The 21,666-nt window shown below is 43.9% G+C and overlaps 1 protein-coding gene across 1 annotated transcript; it reads left to right on the top strand.

The window, feature by feature from the left end:
* Positions 1–354: 354 nt before the first annotated feature.
* ZBTB2 (zinc finger and BTB domain containing 2) lies at positions 355–20,228 on the top strand. Its single transcript, XM_044290233.1, has 3 exons — positions 355–1,031; positions 13,413–13,599; positions 15,119–20,228. The coding sequence occupies exons 1-3, from the start codon at positions 677–679 to the stop codon at positions 16,485–16,487; spliced, it is 1,911 nt and encodes a 636-aa protein (XP_044146168.1). The 5' UTR covers positions 355–676; the 3' UTR covers positions 16,488–20,228.
* Positions 20,229–21,666: the final 1,438 nt, after the last annotated feature.

The raw sequence follows: 21,666 nt of genomic DNA, 5'->3' as shown, positions 1-21,666 counted from the left end.
GCTCCTGCTTTTCACTAAGCGCCGACATGCAGTTCTCTTAGCTTAGCAAAGCAGGAGCCCGCTCCGCTAATCCTGGCATGGTACATGGGTACCCATGTGCTATGCCAACATTTAGTAAACTTTTGAGGGGTGGGAACACAATATGCGCTCCTGCCCGTACTCACTGCGCTGCAGCCCCATTCAAGAAGTGTCTACAGCTGTCAGCGGTGTACAGAGAACTGACAGGGAATGGTCTGCTTTAGGTAGGGTACGGGCTAATAAAAATACTACATTAAGTATATTAGAGTAAGTTTTATTAGGGACATTGTATTAAAAGTTTACACAAAGGTTTAGTAACGGAGCAGAGTGGGACACTTGGGATCCCTGGACCTGTGTACTCATATACTACAGGCACTATGTATCTACTGTAGATATCCCCAGAGCTGAACATGAGCATTGCTCCAGATAAATCCCCAGCATGTGCCATCATTGGTAAGAGAACACGTGAGGACATATGATGTATACTGCAGCTGCCATTATCGTATTGGTTGTCTTTATTATTCGACAATTATTTTTTTGACGTGCTCCTGGTTGTGGTTGGCCACATTCAGCCATGAAACTCTGTCACAGGCCAATAAAGAAAACCCCAGGAGCGGCTGCCGCGTGTACTGCACTCTCCTCTGCAGCGGCCTGAAACATGAGGCTCGGCGGGAGGAGACCGAGATGGCGGCGGTGGCGGGGCCGTGCTGTGGGCTGCCTCCCTCGCCAGAGGAAACGAGACATTACACACACAGACAGCGCAAGGAAAGGGGGAGGGGAGGGCGACTCTCGCCTCATACTCCCGGCGGGAGAGCTGTACAAGCTTCACTGCACGACTGCCCCCCCCCCCCGCTGCCGGTCATGTGACCTTAACGTAACCGGACAGGAAAGCACCGACAGTTTTTTTTCCCCCCCTCTATTACCGCCCGCCTCTCGGAGAGGAGCACTAGACGCCGGAGGAGGAGGAGGCACCGAGCACGGGCTCTGGGATCCGCACGACAGGCACAGCAGAGGTGAGTGCTCTACATGAACGGCCACCACGTGTAACGTTATCGTCACGTCCACGGAATGGTAGTGCAGGCCGGGCTGCTTCTGTGTAACCTTCTATACATGGGGGAGTATAATAGAGGCGCGCACGGGCCTGCTGGGGCCTCGGCTGCACGCTGTGGTGACTGGCGGTGCTCGGGTTCTATACGCGCTTGTGTCTTCCACGCGTCCCGGGATAAAACGACAACCGTTGTCTTATAGCTTTATCGTGTCGGACCCTTCCAGTCACCCGAAGAGGGGTCGGGCCGGACAAAGAGTTATCGGCGACCATAGCCCTCCCATCCCCCTCTGTGCCGCCGCCATGTATGTATGAGGCAGCGCGTCCTCCACACCCCGCCTCCTCTCCCACCGCTCAGGCGATAACCTAAGCCGGAGCCATCTTTGTTCGTTCCCCTCAGTGGCGTTGCCTCCTCACAGCTGCGCGGAAGTGGCTGCGCCTCTTAGCTCCGCCCCCGGCCTCACCACTTGGCGTATCCGGTCGGGCAGGGCAGCGTGTTCTCTGGGAACGTCGGATTCACGTTGTACAGCAACGTGCACAGACACTGAGGGAAGCGAGGAGGCTGAGGCCTAGTATTCCCTCTATTAATGGCAACCTTTTACCTAACAACCCCCCTCGGAGCAGGAGCAGTGGCTCCGTCCTTAGCGTGGGCTTCCAGTGTGAGGAGAGCCTTAGAAGACACATGCTTGTGCGCAGCCTCAGTTCCTGTTGCTTATAGTTCTTGTGCTGTTAGTGCAGTGAGATGAGGACGCGACACTTCATGTGCTACAGGGGTGTCCCACCACTAAAACACTTCCAGTGCCTGAACCTCTCGCGGAGAGTGACGGGGGCGGCAGGGACTCGGAGGTTGGGGGTATGCATGCTACCCATCACTACAAGGCTGTGCAGTGGTAGCTTCTGGCAGAGGGGGGCAGACTTATGAAACTGCTGGCTTTATTGCCCATAGCAACCAGTCACAGTACAGCGTTCATTTTACAAGAGCCTGATATGAATTGAAAGCTGTGATTGGTTTCTATGGGCAATAGTGCCAGCTTTTCTTGTAGACAGTTTCGTAAATCTCCATGCGGAGTGGCAACGTCAGTTCCTTACTGTGCACGGCCGCAGTCATGCTTGCGCAGGCTGCGTGTGTGCATCTTAGACTGTGATGTGCAGGGATGCGACGCCTGACTGCTGAGGACACTCAGGACAGTGATTGGCCTCAGTGGTCGCTGCCATATCCCAGCAGAGTGCCGCACAGAAAGGCGCTGGACTAATTTTAAAGTGCCCAAGCCCCCCTCCCCCCTTTGATGTTTGCCTTCCTCTCTTTTCCCCTGACGTCTCCGAGCTCCAATACTGAATCTCATGCAGGAGCCCCTGATACTCCATTACAGGGAAGCTGTCACATTGAACACGGTGTTTGAGCTGCAGGCAGAAGGAGCTGAGCAGATTGATGCATAGTTTTATGGCAAAAGATTCAGTATAAGGGCTCATGCACACGTGTTTTGTGTCACGGAAATGACAGTGTGCATTCCATATCTCCGCAAGTCAGTTCTGCAGAAAAATGAGCATGTCCTATTCTTGTCCGTTTTGCAGACAGGCAATGTTACAATGGATCCACACAAAAAAAAAGGATGTCACACGGATGCCATCCATTTTATTTTTTGTGATTGCAAAACACTTCCAGCCGTGTGCATTAGCCCTAACTTGTATTTTCCCACAAAACTAAATTTCCAGCTCCTCCTGCTCTAGAACATGCTGACTGCAGCTCAGATCCCATGTGCCAGGTTCCCTTTAAAGGGGTATGTCTGTGAAGGTTCTCATTTATCCAGGTCATGGTATATCTGTAAAGAATAAATCAAGGCAACTGGACGTACTGTAGATTTCTTGAAAACGTTTCACTCGTTCTTCGATCGTTGGAACAAGCTCGTTGGAAGAACGAGTGAAACGTTTTCAAGAAATCTACAGTACGTCCAGTTGCCTTGATTTATTCTTTACAGATATACTTTAAAGGGGTAGTCCCATCACATACAATGGAGACATATTGCTAGGATATGCCCCCATTGTCTGATAGGTGGTGCTCTGGAACCCGCACCTATAAGAATGGAGCTGGAAAACTTGTGGCTGGAGGGTTTCCCAGGGTCCGTCCTCCACAAAGCGCTGCTCCCATTTATTTCTATGGGGCAGACGGAAAGGGCCAAGCCAGCACTTGGTTATTTTCAGTGGCCCTATTGAAATAATTGCAGGGCGCCTGCACAGTGTGCCCTCCATTAATTTCCAAGCTGCGTTCTCGTTGTAGGTGTGGGACCCGCACCTATCATACAATGGGGGCATATCCCAGCTGGGTCCTATGGGTCTGATTTGCATACGAATTAAAGTTCTTTTTCTGGGCATTCATTGCACTTGCTGGTGACTTACAGGTCTGATGGGAATGGGATTACCATGTACTGCAGGTTCCCTGTGAACATAGGAAATTGACACCATTGAAGTACATTGCCGGTTACTAGAACCGTTCAGACTGATACTACTCTGTTCCTAGAATTTTATGGGCTCTTTACAGCATTGCTCCATTAAGGCCCACAAATAGTGGAAAATCACTTTAACTTAGTGGTGTTCAGGCTCCTGCTCCCCACTACTCCATTCCAGCTGTCATCCCTGATCTTCAAGTCCCCATCTGTAGACTTCCTGACAGATGGGGATCATATGTGCCGCTGCAGCTATCAATCTGTGCCCAATCTGCACGTTACTGCTGGGTCATGTGCCGCTTGGCACATCGCGTTGGCTGCAGCGGAGCGTGTAAGTCTACTGTCACACGCCCGTTTTGGCTTTCCATTTGTGAGATCCGTTCAGGGCTCTCACAAGCGGTCCAAAACGGACCAGTTTTGCCCTAATGCATTCTGAATGGAAAAGGATCCGATCAGAATTCATCAGTTCAGTCTCCATTCCGCTTTGGAGACAGACACCAAAACGCTGCTTGAAACTGAGCCAAACTTTCCAAAAAACCTTTTGATGTGTGACTATAAGATATCAAAGTTTTGAGGAAAATTGCTCTAGTGAGACTTTGGTCAAGGAAACATGTTAGTAGCTATTTTTAAAGCTTGCAAAGCCTCTAAAGAATGTGATGTTGCCTACAGCTATAGTCTAAAGAAGACTTGTAAGTTTTGGAACGTTTAATTTAAAGGGGTTATCCGAAAACAATTTTTCTTTATGTGCAGTTTATCTCCATGATCTACTTTTAAATAGCTTATAAAAAATTCATTACTATTTCTCAGCTTCCAATCAGCCCTATGTGGCCCCTCTGCACTTCCACTGTCTTGTATAAGCGTCACATGCCGTGCATAGACGCGATTCATCCCACTGCTGGTACCAGCCAGAATGTATGTGTCGTCATTAGTGACGGCATGTACATGGGCCAGGTCCTGTTGTCCTGTGCATGCTTAGAAAATGATGACCACAAGCACAGTTAGAAACCTCTGCTGTTTAACCACCTCCGGACCGTCTAACGCAGATGTGCGGTCCGGAGGTGGCAGCCCTGCGCAGAGTCACGCATATATGCGTCATCTCGCGAGGGCCGGGATTTCCTGTGAACAGGCGCGCGCGCTCACAGGAACGGAAGGTAGGCGAGTGGATCTCCAGCCTGCCAGCGGCGATCGCTCGCTGGCAGGCTGGAGATCCGAATTTTTTAACCCCTAACAGGTATATTAGACGCTGTTTTGATAACAGCGTCTAATATACCTCCTACCTGGTCCTCTGGTGGTCCCTTTTGTTAGGATCGACCACCAGAGGACACAGGTAGGTCAGTAAAGTCGCACCAAACACTACACTACACCCCCCCCCCGTCACTTATTAACCCTTTATGAACCCATGCTCACCCCATATAAACTCCCTGATCACCCCCCTGTCATTGATCACCCCCCTGTCAGGCTCCGTTCAGACGTCCGTGTGATTTTTACGGATCCACGGATACATGGATCGGATCCGCAAAACACATGCAGACGTCTGAATGGAGCCTCACAGGGGGGTGATCAATGACAGGCGGGTGATCACCCATATACACTCCCTGATCACCCCCTGTCATTGATCACCCCCCTGTCATTGATCACCCCCCTGTAAGGCTCCATTCAGACGTCCGCATGATTTTTACGGATCCATGGATCGGATCCGCAAAACACATGCGGACGTCTGAATGGAGCCTTACAGGGGGTGATCAATGACAGGCGGGTGATCACCCATATACACTCCCTGATCACCCCCCTGTCATTGATAACCCCCCTGTAAGGCTCCATTCAGACGTCCGCATGTGTTTTGTGGATCCGATCCATGGATCCGTAAAAATCATACGGACGTCTGAATGGAGCCTTACGGGGGGTGATCAATGACAGGGGGGTGATCAGGGAGTCTATATGGGTGATCACCCCCCTGTCATTGATCACCCCCCTGTCATTGATCACCCCCCTGGTAAGGCTCCATTCAGACATTTTTTTTGGCACAAGTTAGCGGAAATTTTTTGTTTGTTTTTGTTTTTTCTTACTAAGTCTCATATTCCACTAACTTGTGTCAAAAAATAAAATCTCACATGAACTCGCCATACCCCTCACGGAATCCAAATGCGTAAACATTTTTAGACATTTATATTCCAGACTTCTTCTCACGCTTTAGGGCCCCTAAAAAGCCAGGGCAGTATAAATACCCCACATGTGACCCCATTTCGGAAAGAAGACACCCCAAGGTATTCCGTGAGGGGCATATTGAGTCCATGAAAGATTGAAATTTTTGTCCTAAGTTAGCGGAAAGTGAGACTTTGTGAGAAAAAAACAAAAAAAATCAATATCCGCTAACTTATGCAAAAAAAAAAAAATTCTAGGAACTCGCCAGGCCCCTCATTGAATACCTTGGGGTGTCTTCTTTCCAAAGTGGGGTCACATGTGGGGTATTTATACTGCCCTGGCTTTTTAGGGGCCCGAAAGTGTGAGAAGAAGTCTGGGATCCAAATGTCTAAAAATGCCCTCCTAAAAGGAATTTGGGCCCCTTTGCGCATCTAGGCTGCAAAAAAGTGTCACACATGTGGTATCGCCGTACTCACCCATGCTGGGTGAGAAAAATATCTTGGTCAAATGCCAACTTTGTATAAAAAAAATGGGAAAAGTTGTCTTTTGCCAAGATATTTCTCTCACCCAGCATGGTTATATGTAAAATGGCACCCCAAAACACATTCCCCAACTTCATCTGAGTACGGCGATACCAGATGTGTGACACTTTTTTGCAGCCAAGGTGGGCAAAGGGGCACATATTCCAAAGTGCACCTTTCGGATTTCACAGGCCATTTTTTACAGATTTTGATTGCAAGGTACTTCTTATACATTTGGGCCCCTAAATTGCCAGGGCAGTATAACTACGCCACAAGTGACCCCATTTTGGAAAGAAGACACCCCAAGGTATTCCGTGAGGGGCATGGCGAGTTCCTAGAATTTTTTATTTTTTGTCGCAAGTTAGTGGAATATGAGACTTTGTAAGAAAAAAATAAAAATAAAAAATCATCATCATTTTCCGCTAACTTGTGACAAAAAATAAAAAGTTCTATGAACTCACTATGCCCATCAGCGAATACCTTAGGGTGTCTACTTTCCAAAATGGGGTCATTTGTGTAGTTTTTCTACTGTCTGGGCATTGTAGAACCTCAGGAATCATGACAGGTGCTCAGAAAGTCAGAGCTGCTTCAAAATGCGGAAATTCACATTTTTGTACCATAGTTTGTAAACGCTATAACTTTTACCCAAACCATATTTTTTTTGCCCAAACATTTTTTTTTTATCAAAGACATGTAGAACTATAAATTTAGCGAAAAATGTATATATGGATGTCGTTTTTTTTTGCAAAATTTTACAGCTGAAAGTGAAAAATGTCATTTTCTTGCAAAAAAATCGTTACATTTCGATTAATAACAAAAAAAGTAAAAATGTCAGCAGCAATAAAATACCACCAAATGAAAGCTCTATTAGTGAGAAGAAAAGGAGGTAAAATTCATTTGGGTGGTAAGTTGCATGACCGAGCGATAAACGGTGAAAGTAGTGTAGTGCCGAAGTGTAAAAAGTGCTCTGGTCATGAAGGGGGTTTCAGCTAGCGGGGTTGAAGTGGTTAAAGGGGTTGTCCAGGTTCAGAGCTGAACCTGGACATCCCTCCATTTTCACCCCGGCAGCCCCCCTGACATGAGCATCGGAGCAGTTCATGCTCCGATGCTCTCCTTTTGCCCTGCGCTAAATCGCGCAGGGCAAAGGCATTTTTCTGAGTTCCGGTGACATACCGGGCTCTCTATGGGGCTGATGGGCGGGATTTGGCTCTGACCTAGCCAGTAAAACGGCTAGGGCAGAGCTAAAGCCCGCCCCTCAGAGCCGGTGACGTCACCGAACACACCGCTGGGCGGAAGTTACCGCCCGGCAGTGTGTTATTGAAAACACAAGAGCCTGTGCCCTGCGCGATCTAGCGCAGGGCATGGGAGCGCATCGGAGCATGAGATGCTCCGATGCCAGGCTCAGGAGGGCTGCCGGGGTGAAAATAAGGGTATGTCCGGGTTCAGCTCTGAACCCGGACAACCCCTTTAAGGACCTTCCTTGACATCGCTCTGATGTGCACATGTACATATAGTATGTGCTATGCTGAGTGTATGCGCGCTCCTGAGTGTAGTAGTTTCCATTGCACATGAGGTTGTAGTGGGTGGTAACTGATGGTGCTGAAGGCAGCACAGTGTAGGTGGATCATGAGCACTTATGTAGATAAATGTGGCAGGAGCAATGGCTCGGTGTGTGTGACAACAGACTCGAGGAACTATTGACTAGAAAAACAGATCAGTGAGGTCCATCACTTTCCTGCATCAAGGCTAGTTAAAAAGGACCTTTCCTGGTCCAGCCTCTATAAGAGAAGTAGAGCATAAAGCAGGGATCCGATAGTGCTTACTATTATTCCTGGGCGCCACTCTGTTCGCTTGCTGTGCCCTCCGGTATATTCCCCGCTCAGTATACTAATTACTATCATTGGAACAGGGAGGAGGGGACACCAGGGTTTCTCAATGGGAGTCTCCTTCTCTCTGGCTGCGGCGCTGTCCAATCGCAGCAGAGAGCGTCACAGCCAAGGAGAAGGAGACTCCCACCGAGAGACTCAGTCTCCTCCTCATTGTTCCGATACACCAGACTTTTGCAAAACTGATAAAAGGTCCTCTTTAAATAGAGCAGTTATTTATAAAAAAAAAGAAAAAAGTTAGTGGGCAGCCCCGCAGTATTTTCAGTAGGTGTAGAGTGCCAGAGAGAAGAGGCGATCCACCAACTATACGTGATAAAAAAAAAAAAAAAAAAAAACACGGCACGTCCAAAGGAAAGCGTGTGTTTATTCATCAGAAAGCGACGTTTCAGTCCTCTCAATGGCACCTTTCTGAAGCAGTTATTTATAAGTGGGATTCCTGGAGATTTTCTTTAAAGGGGTTCTTCGGGAATTATGAAAAAACTTAAATATTACTTCAGTATAAATATATTTCTAAATACCTTTCATTAGCTATAATGGTTCATTTTATCTAGTGAGCGATCATTAGGAGAAATAAAATGACCGCTGTCCTAATAGCACGCACAAAACATAATCACAGAGACTGACAAGTTGAGCCTCATGCAGACGTCTGTGGAACATGGTCCGTGAGATACCGGACTGGCATTGCAGGAGTGCACAGCATTATTGGTTGCTATGACTCCGTGTGCTCCTGCAATGCTACTACGTTATCTCACGGACCATGTTCCACGGATGTCTGAATGAGTGTCACGACTGTGACTGATCCAGACAGGTCTGGGAGGAGAAGGTCGCAGCGACTTGCTACTGGCGATAGCTTGTGAGTTTGCTCCGTGGTTCAGGGTATGTCATCTGGGTTTTGCCTTATGAACCTTTTTGTCCTGACTGGGAGTTTGTAGGCATCCTTCTCAGGTGAGTCCTGTCTGCCACTCCCAGCTACTATATTAGTTTCAGTTTCACTTGCAGTCATTGCCAGATATAGTCCTTACTTCCAGTGCTATTCTGACCTTTGAAGGAGATCTATAGGACGGTGACCATTTTTATTTTTGCTAATGACTGCTCCTCTGACAAAACTGACCAATCGCAGTGTTCAGCAACGAAGCTCCGATCTCCTCAGTGGGTGTTGAGGAGACCGGAGCTGCACTGCTGTGTCTATTGTGCCTCTATCAGCCCCCCCCCCCCCCCCCCCCTTCAGGATGGCCGAGCGGGACCAGGTAGCCTCCTTCCTCCGTGCCCTACAATTGTCCAGGATGGCTGAGCTTAGTAGATTGTCAGCTATATGTTACAGCTGACACTCTACTGTAATGGCTGACATTGGTGCTGGCACTGATGGCTGTTTAACCCCTTACATGCCGTGGTCCATAGGGACCGCAGTATGAAAAGGGTTAACAGATAGGAAGCTTCCTCCCCCATCGGACACTGCTGTGGCTTCATCCCAATTGATCATAACAGAAGGAGGGAGCTGTGGCAGCGTACCAATGGTTACCATGGCAACTAGATGCCTTACACAGGCATCCAGGCTTGTCATGGTATGTAAACCTGACGGGATCTAAAGATATCACATGAACTAACCCCTGAGGAACACCATAAAATAAAAACGGTGCCAAAAAACTTTGTCACCTACCATCACAGAAAGTGCAGCACCAAGCGATCAAAAGGTCGTATGTCCCCCCCCCCCTTTCCCAAATAATACTAATCAAACCGTCACCTCATCCCTCAAAAAATGAGACCCTACCTAATACAATAGGCCAAAAAGTAAAAAAGCTATGTCCCTCAGACTATGGAGACACTTAGCATTTTTTTTAAACAAAAAAAAATGTTTTATTGTGTAAAACTTAAAATAAGAAAATGTATACATATTGGGTATTGCCATGTCCGTAAGTAACAACCTGACCTGCTCTATAAAAATATCACATGCCCTAACCCCTCAGGTGAACGCCGTAAAAATAAATAAATAAATAGAAACTGTGCCAAAATTACCAATGTTTTGGTCACCTTCCCCAAAAGTGTAATAATGAATGATTAAAAAAATCATATGTACCCAAAAATGGTACCAATAAAAACATAAACTCTTCCTGCAACAAAAAAAAAACGAGCCCCTGCACGTCTTGGCAGAAAAATAAAAAAAAAGGCGTTCAGAAAATGGAGACATAAAAATATATATTTTTCAAAAATGCTTTATTATGTAAAACTGAAACAAAGAAAGTAGACACATTTGATATCATTGCATCCGTAACAACCTGCTCTATAAAAATAGCACATATTCTAACCTGTCAGATGAACGTTGTAGAAAACAAAAAATAAAAACTGTGCCAAAACATCCATTCTTTGGTTACCTTGCCTCACAAAAACATAATATAGAGCGATTTATAAATCATATGTTCCCCAAAATAGTACCAATAAAACTGTCTCCTTATCCCGTAGTTTCCAAAATGGGATCACTTTTTGATTGTTTTTACTGTATGGTGCATCTGGGGGGCTTCAAATGGGACATGGTGTCTAAAAACCAGTCCAGCAAAATCTGCCTTCAAAAAACCATACGGCGCTCCTTTTCTTCTGCGCCCTGCCATGAGCCCATACAGCAGTTTACCACCAGATGTGGGGTGTTTCTGTAAACCGCAGAATTAGGGTAATAAATGGGGACGAGTGAATCTACTTTGGATGAAACGGCCGAAGTCTATTCGCATAAAACTTCGTTCTGATACTGTACGGAGCAGGAGCTCCGTACAGTATTAGAATGTATTGGCTCTGATGAGCCAAATTTATTGCTTCTTCGCGCAATAACTTCATAAATTAATTTGTACTGTAAAAAAACATTTACCGAACCCTGGTTCTGTTCCAAGTGGTATGTTTCATTGTTTCATCTGAAGTCGATTCGCTCATCCCTAGTAATAAATATTGAGTTTTGTTTGGCTGTTAACCCTCGATGTGTTAAAGAATATTTTTGTATTAAATTTTATTAATCTCAATTTTCCTTTTAATTCTTGTGCAATACCTAAAGGGTTAACAAAGTTTGTAAAATCAGTTTTGAGTAACTTGAAGGGTGTCGTTTCCAAAGTGGGATCATTTATGGGGGTTTCTATTATGTAAGCCCCACAAAGTGACTTCAGACCTAAACTAGTCCTTTTAAAATGTGGGTTTTGGAAATTTTCTTAAAAATGTTAAGAATTGCTTCTAAAACTCTATGGCCCCTTTCACACGGGCGTCGTGAAAGCGGTCCGGATGCGTTGAGAGTGCATTGCGGGAAACTTGCGCGAGTTCGCACGCTATTTCAGTCGGTTTTGTCTGCGATTGCATTGTTCAGATTTTTTTTCTGCGCGAGTGCAAAGCGTTTTAATGCGTTTTGCACACGCGTGATAAAAAAACTGAATGTTAGTACCCGAACCCGGACTTCTTCACTGAAGTTTGGGTTTGGTGTTCTGTAGATTTTATTTTCCATTATAACATGGTTATAATGGAAAATAATAGCATTCTTTTTAATACAGAATGTTAAGTAAAATGACCATTGAAGGTTAAAAACTAATAAAAAAAATTACTCACCTCATCCACTTGATCGCACAGCCGTTATCGCCATCTTTCTTCTTGCAGGGCCTGCAAAAGCACCTGTGCTGACATCATCGCGCTCACCACATGGTGAGCGCGATGATGTCAGCGCAGGTCCTTTTGCAGGTCCTGCAAAGAGAAGAAAGAAGACTATAACGGCTGTGCGATCAAGTGGATGAGGTCATTTTACATAGCATTCTGTATTAAAGAGTGCTATTGTTTTCCATTATAACCATGTTATAATGGAAAATAAAGTAAATGGGGTCCCGGGGCTCATCCCTATTTATTCACATCACCTCCATAGAAACCCTATTCACTTCTATGGGGCCTGTGTTGCATGAAAAATGCAGAATATAGAACATGCTGCAATTTTCACACAACGCACAAGTGATGCGTGAAAAACATCGCTCATGTACATAGCCCCATTGAAGTGAATGGGTCAGGATTCAGTGCGGGTGTTATGCGTTCACGTCACGCATTGCACCCGCGCGGAAAACCTGCCTGTGTGAAAGGGGCCTAAGCCTTCTAATGTCCCTAAAAATAAAATTACATTTACAAAATGATGCCAACATAAAGTAGACATATGGGGAGTGTAAAGTAATAAATATTTTATGAGGTATCACTTTTTCCGTTTTAAAAGCGGAGAAATTGAAATTTTGAAAATTGTGAATTTTTCAATGCTTTTAGTAAATTTGGAATTTTTTCATAATTATAGGTGAAATATTGACTCACATTTACCACTGTCATGAAGTACAATGTGTCACGAGAAAACAATCTCAGATTGACTTGGATAAGTAAAAGCGTTCTAAAATTATTACCACATAAAGTGACACATGTCAGATTTTCAAAAATAAGCCTGGTCTCTAAGGTGCAAAATGTCCCGGTCATTAAGGGGTTAATATGGTGTGTTCACCAGCTCTGTTGGGCTACTTTCACACTCGCGTTTGGTGCGGATCTATTGTGGATCTGCACAAACCCATCCGTTCAGATAATACAACAGTCTGCATCGGTTCAGAACGGATCAGTTTGTATTATCTTTAACATAGCCAAGACGGATCCGTCTTGAACACCATTGAAAGTCAATAGAGGACGGATCAGTTTTCTGTTGTGCCAGATTATGTCATAGAAAACGGATGCATCCCCATTGACTTGCATTGTGTGCCAGGAAGGATCCGTTTGGCTCAGTTTTGTCAGGCGGACACAAAACGCTGCAAGCAGAGTTTTGGTGTCCGTCTCCAAAGCGGAATGGAGACAGAACGGAGGCAAACTGATGCATTCTGAGCCGATCCTTTTCCATTCAGAACGCATTAGGGCAAAACTGATCCGTTTTGGACCGCTTGTGAGAGCCCTGAAAGGATCTTACAAACGTAAACCAAATTGCCAGTGTGAAAGTAGCCTTCTAAACAGATGCTATATGTTTATCTCCCCCTTCCCTCTCTAAATTATTAGTTTTTAATGTTTCCTTTTTTTTTTTTTTCCTCTCTCCAATTATTTTGATACAGTTGGTCTGTTGCTTCAACCGTGTGCCTAGTCTGAATTTAAATAAATATCATTATTATGTCCACATCCTCAAATTGGCTTTGTATGTTTAGTTTGCTGTTGTTTTTGATTTATATCTTATGTCTTGCATATATCACTTGTCAGAAACGTGTACTTTCTGGCTGATATCCTTTTGATATATAAGCCTAATACATATGCCTTCAACTTGTAAACTTTAATATCTCAGATAAGTCATTAATTTGGAACAACTTTTTTTTTTCTTTCATATTTTATTATTTTGCAGGCTCCATTGAGAAGATGGATTTGGCCAACCACGGGCTTATACTTCTGCAGCAGTTAAATGCCCAGAGAGAGTTTGGATTTCTGTGTGACTGCACTGTTGCCATTGGTGATGTCTACTTTAAGGCACACAAATCTGTCCTTGCATCTTTTTCCAACTATTTCAAGATGCTCTTTGTACACCAGACAAGGTAAATCAACCTGTTTTATCAAATGAAGTCTGATCTCTCATCACATTGTAGAGTTTGTAGAAAGAAGTGTCCCTGCAGGTTTCTTTGAAAGATGTTGTTTTTGTTTGTTTTTTGTTCAGAATCAGGGCTCATGGACACGGTCGTAGCATGTTGCGGATTTGCAAAACACCGATGCCAGCCATGTGCATTTCACATTTTTCAGAATGGAATGTCCTGGCCTCTATAGAAAAAACGGACAACAATAGGACATGTTCTATCTTTTTGCGAGTGCATTGGAACACGCGGATGCGGACAGCACACGGTGTGCTTTCCATATCTTTTGCGGCCTCATTGAAGTCAATAGATCTGCATCCAAACCGCACAAAATGTGGATCAGATAAGCTTGTGTTCATGAGCCCTTAAACATAGTTTTAACAAGTCTTCAGGGGTCATTCAGTCACCTGGAAAGATTTTTCTCAAGGCGAATAATCCTGTTACATCTTGCATTTTTCAACCTAAAAGTTGTCATCTAGGTTCTCTTCACTAGCACAAAATTTGACAAACTTTTTTATTTAACACAGCACAAAAATTTGCCGTTTTCTGAACAGGGCAGGGCATTTGGTCTGACAGATTTATCGTTCACACCAGTTTTCTGGAGTAAATGATGACTGAACGCTACGCCTAGACAGAAGCAGTACAGAACAGCTGGCCCCTTATAGAACGGTACTATCCTTGTCTGTTATGCGGACAATAATAGGACATGTTCTAGCTTTAAACGGAACTGAAATACGGAAACGGAAGGCATACAGAGTACCTTCAGTTTTTTTTGCGTATCCATTGAAATGATTGGTTCCGTATACGGAACGCAAAAAAAACGGAACGTAAACGGGGGAAAAAAAGTTTGTGTGTAAGAGGCCTAATAAAAAAAAAAAGCACAAAACTGATCTAAAGATATACCTTACTGATTATGGCGAGCTGTGCTCTGGTAAGGAGAAAAGGGCATTACTACAGTCTTGTCTGCACACATGTGATCTGTGCTGTAAGTGCGGAGAGATGTGCCTCATAAAGCAGCATCTTCTCCTGTCACAAGCTGATAAGAGAACTGCCATACAGTAAAAGTACATACTGCAGGAGGGAGAGCTGCTTGCTGTAAGTTGCAACTTCCTCTGTTCCTGCACCTCGGCTGTGTCTCAGGGCTTTTCCCCCTCTATTCTCTGCCATCACAGGCTGTGCCCCCACCACTTTTGGCTGAAAGGGACAGACCGTGAAGGCATAATCGTTCCTGGCCCCGAAGTCTTGTCCCCGTGCTTTCGCTTCAGTGTTTGATAAAGTACTGTATGCTCCTGTACTGTACTACCCCACAGTATGATGACTAATGCCATCCAAAGCAATTGGATGGTTGACTGTGTGCTGCAGCAGCCACAAAGGTGGTTGCATGGTGTTACTGTTATTATGAATTATTCAGAGCTGTTAGTTTTTGATTATCCTTTCAGGCCTACTTTTCCTCATCTTAATATTATTTTTCCCTTTATCCCTACAGTGAATGTGTTCGCTTGAAATCAACGGACATCCAGCCAGATATCTTCAGTTACCTATTACACCTGATGTATACCGGAAAAATGGCACCTCAACTCATTGATCCTGTACGCCTCGAACAGGGCATAAAATTTTTGCATGCCTTTCCTTTAATTCAGGAGGCCAGTATTGCAAGTCATGGTGGGTTTTCTCACCCTGATCAGGTTTTTCCCCTTGCATCTTCCCTTTATGGAATTCAGATAGCAGATCATCAGATAAGACCTCCAGCAAAAGTTACCACTGCATCTGAGAAAAGTAACCGTGAGACTCGAGCACAAACCACCAAAATGAATCAGGATACATCATCAGATGGGCCATTATCTCAGCTCCCGTCATCACTGCCTGCAGCAAATCGGACAAACTTAACATTCTCGGAGACAGTACAAGCGCCTTTGTCTCCAGAGCCAGCATCTTCTGTACTTCCTGCAGCGTCTACTCTGGAGGAAAACAGCATGGAAGAGTCACCAAGTGAAGAACAAAACACATCCCTCACCATTGCTCACGTGAAGCCAAGCATCATGAAGAGGAATGGAAGTTTCCCCAAGTATTATGCTTGTCATTTGTGTGGCAGGCGCTTTAATTTGAGAAGCAGCCTGCGTGAACATCTCCAGCTTCACACAGGAATTCCTTTTAGCACCTCTACTGGGCAGAACGAAACCAGCATTTCACCTTCCTTCTGCAACAGTGGATCTGAAATGGGAAAAGAATCAATGGAACCTGCTGAGACTGGCATGATCAGTGACAGCGAAATGCCACAGATCTCAGATTCTCCAATCATCGATGGGCAACAGCAAGCGGAGACACCACCTCCTACAGATATTGCAGATATAGATAATTTGGAACAAGCTGATCAGGAACGAGAGGTCAAACGAAGAAAGTATGAGTGCACCATTTGTGGTCGTAAGTTTATCCAGAAAAGCCATTGGCGGGAGCATATGTACATCCACACAGGCAAGCCATTCAAATGCAGCACCTGCGATAAGAGCTTTTGCAGAGCAAATCAAGCTGCGAGGCACGTGTGTCTTAAGAGCTCTGACACCTACACAGTGGTGGATAAGCAGACTCTAGAGCTATGTTCCTTTGATGAAAGTAGCCAAATGGACAACATGTTAGTTCAAACGAATAAGCGATACAAGTGTAACTTGTGTGACAAAACATTTTCCACACCCAATGAGGTGGTCAAACATACGTGCCAAGGCCCAAATTCGGACGTGTTCGCTCTTGAAGATGAAGGGAAGTCCATCCTGTTAAGTAGTGGGGACTCGGAAGTGGCAGAAAATGAGCACTCTATGCTAACGACCATTAAAAAAGAGCAAGAAACTGTACTAGATTAGTTTTCATGGCAGTGTATATTCTTGATTTCCTACATTTTATAAATATATATATATATTTTTTTTTTTACCTAGAGCATCTTTCATTTCTGTTTCTTCCGTCCCTTCTACCCCTGTTCTGCAGTTGGTTATAATTCAAACCCTGATGTTTTTTATTTTTTTCCCCTCTCTCTCCCTCCTAAGGAACTGGAACAGTGTAATGGCCTCCCTAATATCGGTAGAACTACTGAAGTTTAGAAGAAATGTGTTTTGTAGATGAAACATGTTTGAAATGTATTTGTGGATATTGGGGGAGCAAGTATTTTTGGCTCGGAGAAATTAAAATAAATCTAAATGCATATATACATTTAATATATCATGTTTGTCTTCCTCCGTACATGTCCTTGACTACGTCATGTTGGACAAGCAGTGACTGACACACTATATGTAAATGGAGGATCGACTGGAAATCATGGAGAGAATTAAAAAATTTTTTTTTTTTTTTTTTTTGGCCAATCTCTCTTTTTAGATTATATACAGTTCAGCCCATTTGGTGTTTTAATAACTTTATTTTCTATTTTTTTTCTTTTATAGTAACTAATCTGTTGGAAGTCACTCTTAACTAGGACTACATAGAATATAATTTTTTCCGCTGTCTTCAGATCAAAATGTATTGTACATAGTATAGGCGAAGCATATGGCGGACTTGTTTAAAAATGTCCAGTATGTAGTTAACAGAATGAGTCACCAAAAGCCACTTAAAAGTAAATCCTGAATTGCCAATAATAAGAAAAATAGTTGCCATACATGAGGCAAATTTTTTCAGTAGTTTTACAGAAAAAAAAAAAGATTTGTCTGGCTAGCATTCATTTTGATTTTTTTTTTTTTCTGTAATCCCTTTGGACTACTTAATAATTTCCACATGCTTTGATATATTATGAAATTCAGATTGGAACCTGCTGTGCCTTACCTCTTATGTAAGTGATAATATCCCAGATGTACTTTCAGTGCAACTTTAATTTATGCCCGAATTAAGGTAGTCTTAGTCATTTCGGTAATGCCAGAAGTTATTTTTTGATCCGAGGTGATTCAACTCTATGGCAGGCCCTTTATGCATTTCTATTTTTAAGGCAAATGCTGTTTTTGTTTTTTGTAGATCAAATGGTTAAAAGAATCTGGTTTCATTTCCCCCCCCCCCCCCATACCACCCCTATTTTTATTTTATTTTTTTAAGCATCCTGAGCCTTTGTATAGATATTATTTTTACATTTTTCATTTGTTTTTAGTTCTTTAAGTAGCAATTCTAGAAATCATTTCGGTTAACCTGTTGGTTCAATAAACTTTATTTTCTTCAAAATAAAGCAATTTTTTCCCCAAAGAATTAGCTTGTCATCTTGTTTAACAGATTCCTGTACTATGTTTTTCCATAAATTGACACATTGGGGTAGATCAGTGTTCAACAAGATGGTCTTAATCTCTTCTATGCTTGCATTAGATGCACTACAATTATTGAGCGGTGCATGCCACTTAATATTTGTGGTGCATCCATGTAGGTCCGATTCTACACCAGCAAGGGAGCTGGCCTAGATTTACGCAATTGTCTATGGTAGTGTCCTGGTGTAGATAATAATAATTGTGACAGCCCGCTTATGCCGCCCCCACACTACTTGCTTTGAAAGGTGGTGCGTGGTGCCTAAAATCCCCCATGAGGATCTTTGGTTCCTCTTCTGCCTGTAGCGTTCCTTAGGCTGTTCTTGTAAGACCTCACGTCTTCTCCTTGGCTGTAAAGTTATCTGCACATCACAGCCAGGGAGAAGACCACGCCTACTGAGGAGTGCTGAGGCCTCCTCCTCCCTGTGCCCTTACTACTCATTTGCATATGGGAAGCCAGAATAGAGCGAGGGCAATGTGACGCAACAGTGGGGCTAAAAAAAAAAAGTTTAAATTATGGCATCTGATGAAGAGGGGCTACAGCAGAAGGGATTGGTTTTAGATGAAAAAAAATATCCGGTGACAGGTCCTCTTTAAGACACTGAGAAACACAAATGCAATATTACCATTCTGTAGTCCTTTTTCTCAAAAGGTAGCAACAAAAATGTTTTGTTTAAAATGCAATACTGGGGCAGAATTCAACAGCGCCACTAATGCCCAGGTTCAATTGTGGGTATAAAACCTAGGATGCTTAACATTCTTGGTACTTCGGTGCTTTTTGGAGTGTAACTTTCCTCATATTTATCCATGTTTTTTTTTATTTTTATTACTATTGAGCAGCAGCTGTGGTCTAAAGGAAAACTGTATTTCAGCTGTAACCCGATCGTAAACATAATGGTTGGAATTATCCAACGCTCCATTTTTATTTTTTTTAAATGGGAATAATCTTTGAAAAAAAGTCTACATGGATAGTTATTTTCCATAATTCAGACAATTTATTTTTATACTTTGAAAAGTAATGTAATATGCACTATAGCCTTGATGTATTTTTCTCTGCTAATAGTAAAGTAAATGCTTCAGTACCACAGATGACCAAGAGATGAGGCTTCCAACTGCAAGGGAAGATTTCCATTGGTCGGAACAAAAGTTTCTTTGCCTTTTTTTTTTCTCTTTTTTTTGTTGCATAGTGGACAAAATATCATATAAGCATTAGGAATTTGTCAACAGTTTTAACCATGCTAAATTGCTGACAGCGCTTGTTTCAGGCTAGGGAAAGGTGTCAGGAGTAGTGTGAATATGAAATTTTATTCTGTCAGATTCAGCTCCTTTAGCATGCTGGAGGTGGAGCCTCAGTGTACTCTTTCCTCAGCCTCAACTCTGATCGGAGAGACAGCTGTACTGGTCTTCTGCTTGTATTGATAGTTTTCACACAGATGGTAGAGGTTGTAAAGCAGCTCAGTGCAGAGAGCACTTCACAGTGAAGCTCCACCTCCAGTGCACTTGCAGGAACAGAATAAGGACCAATCCACAAAACAGTCCTCTGTCCAGGAAACATGGACAAAACTGCTGCATCTATAATTCACATTGGAATATATTGAAAATATTATGGGGGAGGTTTTTCAAACTGGTTTAAAGGAAAACTGGCTTGGTTACTCATAACGACCACTCGGATTTCAGCTTGCATTTTCCGCAGGAGCTCTGAGAAAATGGGATGTGGAATCTGATTGGTTTCCATGTTTTAGTTTTCCTATACACTAGTAATGATAAATCTACCCCTATGTGTACTATATGCCTGTCAGTGGCTCCATAATGGAGTATTGAACTGAACATGGAGCATCTAATTTTATGTAATTAATGCTGAATCTAACAGAAAAAGCTTCCATATGAAACGGGTGTACAGAGGTACAGTAGAAACCCATTTCTGTGAGCATTTATGATGTTTCCGTCCAATTCTTGAGGTTGTACCTGGCTATTAATATGGTAGTGTGCGTGAGCCCCAAGTCTTGTGTTATACATGGGGCTCATGCACACTACTGTATTACAGCTTTATACAAGTATCTAGCAGCCCTATAGATTACGTGTTTCATAGGCACAAACCTTTTTACATGTGGTTTTAATCTTTATTTAGCTTGGATCCCAGCCTTACTCAGGTGTCAATGGGGATGGGAAATATGTATAAATGGGAGGTAGTCACTTCTACTGTTCTGCTATGACTAAGAATGCTGTGATTCAAACTCGAGCCACAGCAGAATCTATAGGGCTGATAGTGGGCTGCATTGTTGACACTGGATTTTAATGAAAGAGAATAAAGTTGGAAATTGTTCATTTTATCAAGTGCTGAATCGTTTTTGTGAACTATGTATGTTATTGCCCTAAGTCTGACCAGATGCCTCACGGAAAGATGTGTAGGCACTGGAGTGTCCGTGACCTAATTTATATATACCTTTGTACAAACTCTGAACTGTATATAAAGCTGTAACAAGTTATCCTTGGAAATCTGTGAGGTCTTCCTGTAGTTCAGTATTCCTCCATTTCATGTAGAGGCTTACAGAGATATGGAATGAAACATTTGAAATGCTCCATTGGCGGCCACGCTGCAGAGAGTCTCCTCTAAGACCACAGTTGGTTGATATTAAAGGGGTGTCCAGGCTTTTACTATTGATGACCTATCCTTAGAATAGGTCATCAATATCCGATCGGCAGGGGTCCATTTGCCAAAGACTGCAATGGTGAACAGAAAGAAAGACTGGAGATGGCACATGCACAGGGTGCGTGCCGTCTCCTCATACAGCTGAGGAGAAGCCCGGACAACCCCTTTAATAGCACTGTTAATATTGTGATGCATGTACCATACAGCATTACCTGAAATGCCCATGGTTCTATGTGACTGTTCTGTGAACAGAGCAATGTCATGTGCTTGAGACTTAAGGGCTCATTCACACTACAGTGAACAACAGCGGTCACAGAACCATTCCAGTCTGAGGTTATTCACTCAGCATTTTTATTTTTTTTCTTAGGGCTCTTTCACACTTGCGTTCTTTTCTTCCGGCATAGAGTTCCGTCGTCGGGGCTCTATGCCGGAAGAATCCTGATCAGTTTTATCCTAATGCATTCTGAATGGAGAGAAATCCGTTCAGGATGTCTTCAGTTCCGGACCGGAACGTTTTTTGGCCGGAGAAAATACCTCAGCATGCTGCGCTTTTTGCTCCGGCCAAAAATCCTGAAGACTTGCCGCAAGGCCGGATCCTGAATTAATGCCCATTGAAAGGCATTAATCCGGATCCGGCCTTAAGCTAAACGTCGTTTCGGCGCATTGCCGGATCCGACGTTTAGCTTAATCTGAATGGTTACCATTGCTGCCGAGACGCTAAAGTCCTGGCAGCCATGGTAAAGTGTAGTGGGGAGCGGGGGAGCAGTATACTTACCGTCCGTGCGGCTCCCGGGGGGCCCCACGCGCATGGATGACGTGATCACATGACACGTCATCCATGTACATGGGGCGCTCTGACGTCATTCTGGAGCGCCCCGGGAGCCGCACGGACTGGCAGTATACCGCTCCCCACTACTACTATGGCAACCAGGACTTTAATAGCGTCCTGGCTGCCATAGTAACACTGAACGCATTTTGAAGACGGATCCGTCTTTAAATGCTTTCAGTTCACTTGCGTTTTTCCGGATCCGGCGTGTAATTCTGGCAAGTGGAGTACACGCCGGATCCAGACAACGCAAGTGTGAAAGAGCCCTTAGTGGATGTGAGTACTGTCTGTCCAAA

The sequence above is a fragment of the Bufo gargarizans genome, chromosome 4 (assembly GCF_014858855.1).
Source record: "Bufo gargarizans isolate SCDJY-AF-19 chromosome 4, ASM1485885v1, whole genome shotgun sequence".
Taxonomy (NCBI): Eukaryota; Metazoa; Chordata; class Amphibia; order Anura; family Bufonidae; genus Bufo; species Bufo gargarizans.
This window is presented reverse-complemented; position numbering and strand designations above follow the sequence as displayed.

Bases quoted from the DNA above. Each gene is read 5' to 3' on its own strand.
- ZBTB2 (XM_044290233.1), top strand. From the start codon at position 677: ATGAGGCTCGGCGGGAGGAGACCGAGATGGCGGCGGTGGCGGGGCCGT. The intron at 1,032-13,412 runs GTGAGTGCTCTA...ATTATTTTGCAG, and splicing joins GCACGACAGGCACAGCAGAG to GCTCCATTGAGAAGATGGAT. The intron at 13,600-15,118 runs GTAAATCAACCT...TTATCCCTACAG, and splicing joins CTCTTTGTACACCAGACAAG to TGAATGTGTTCGCTTGAAAT.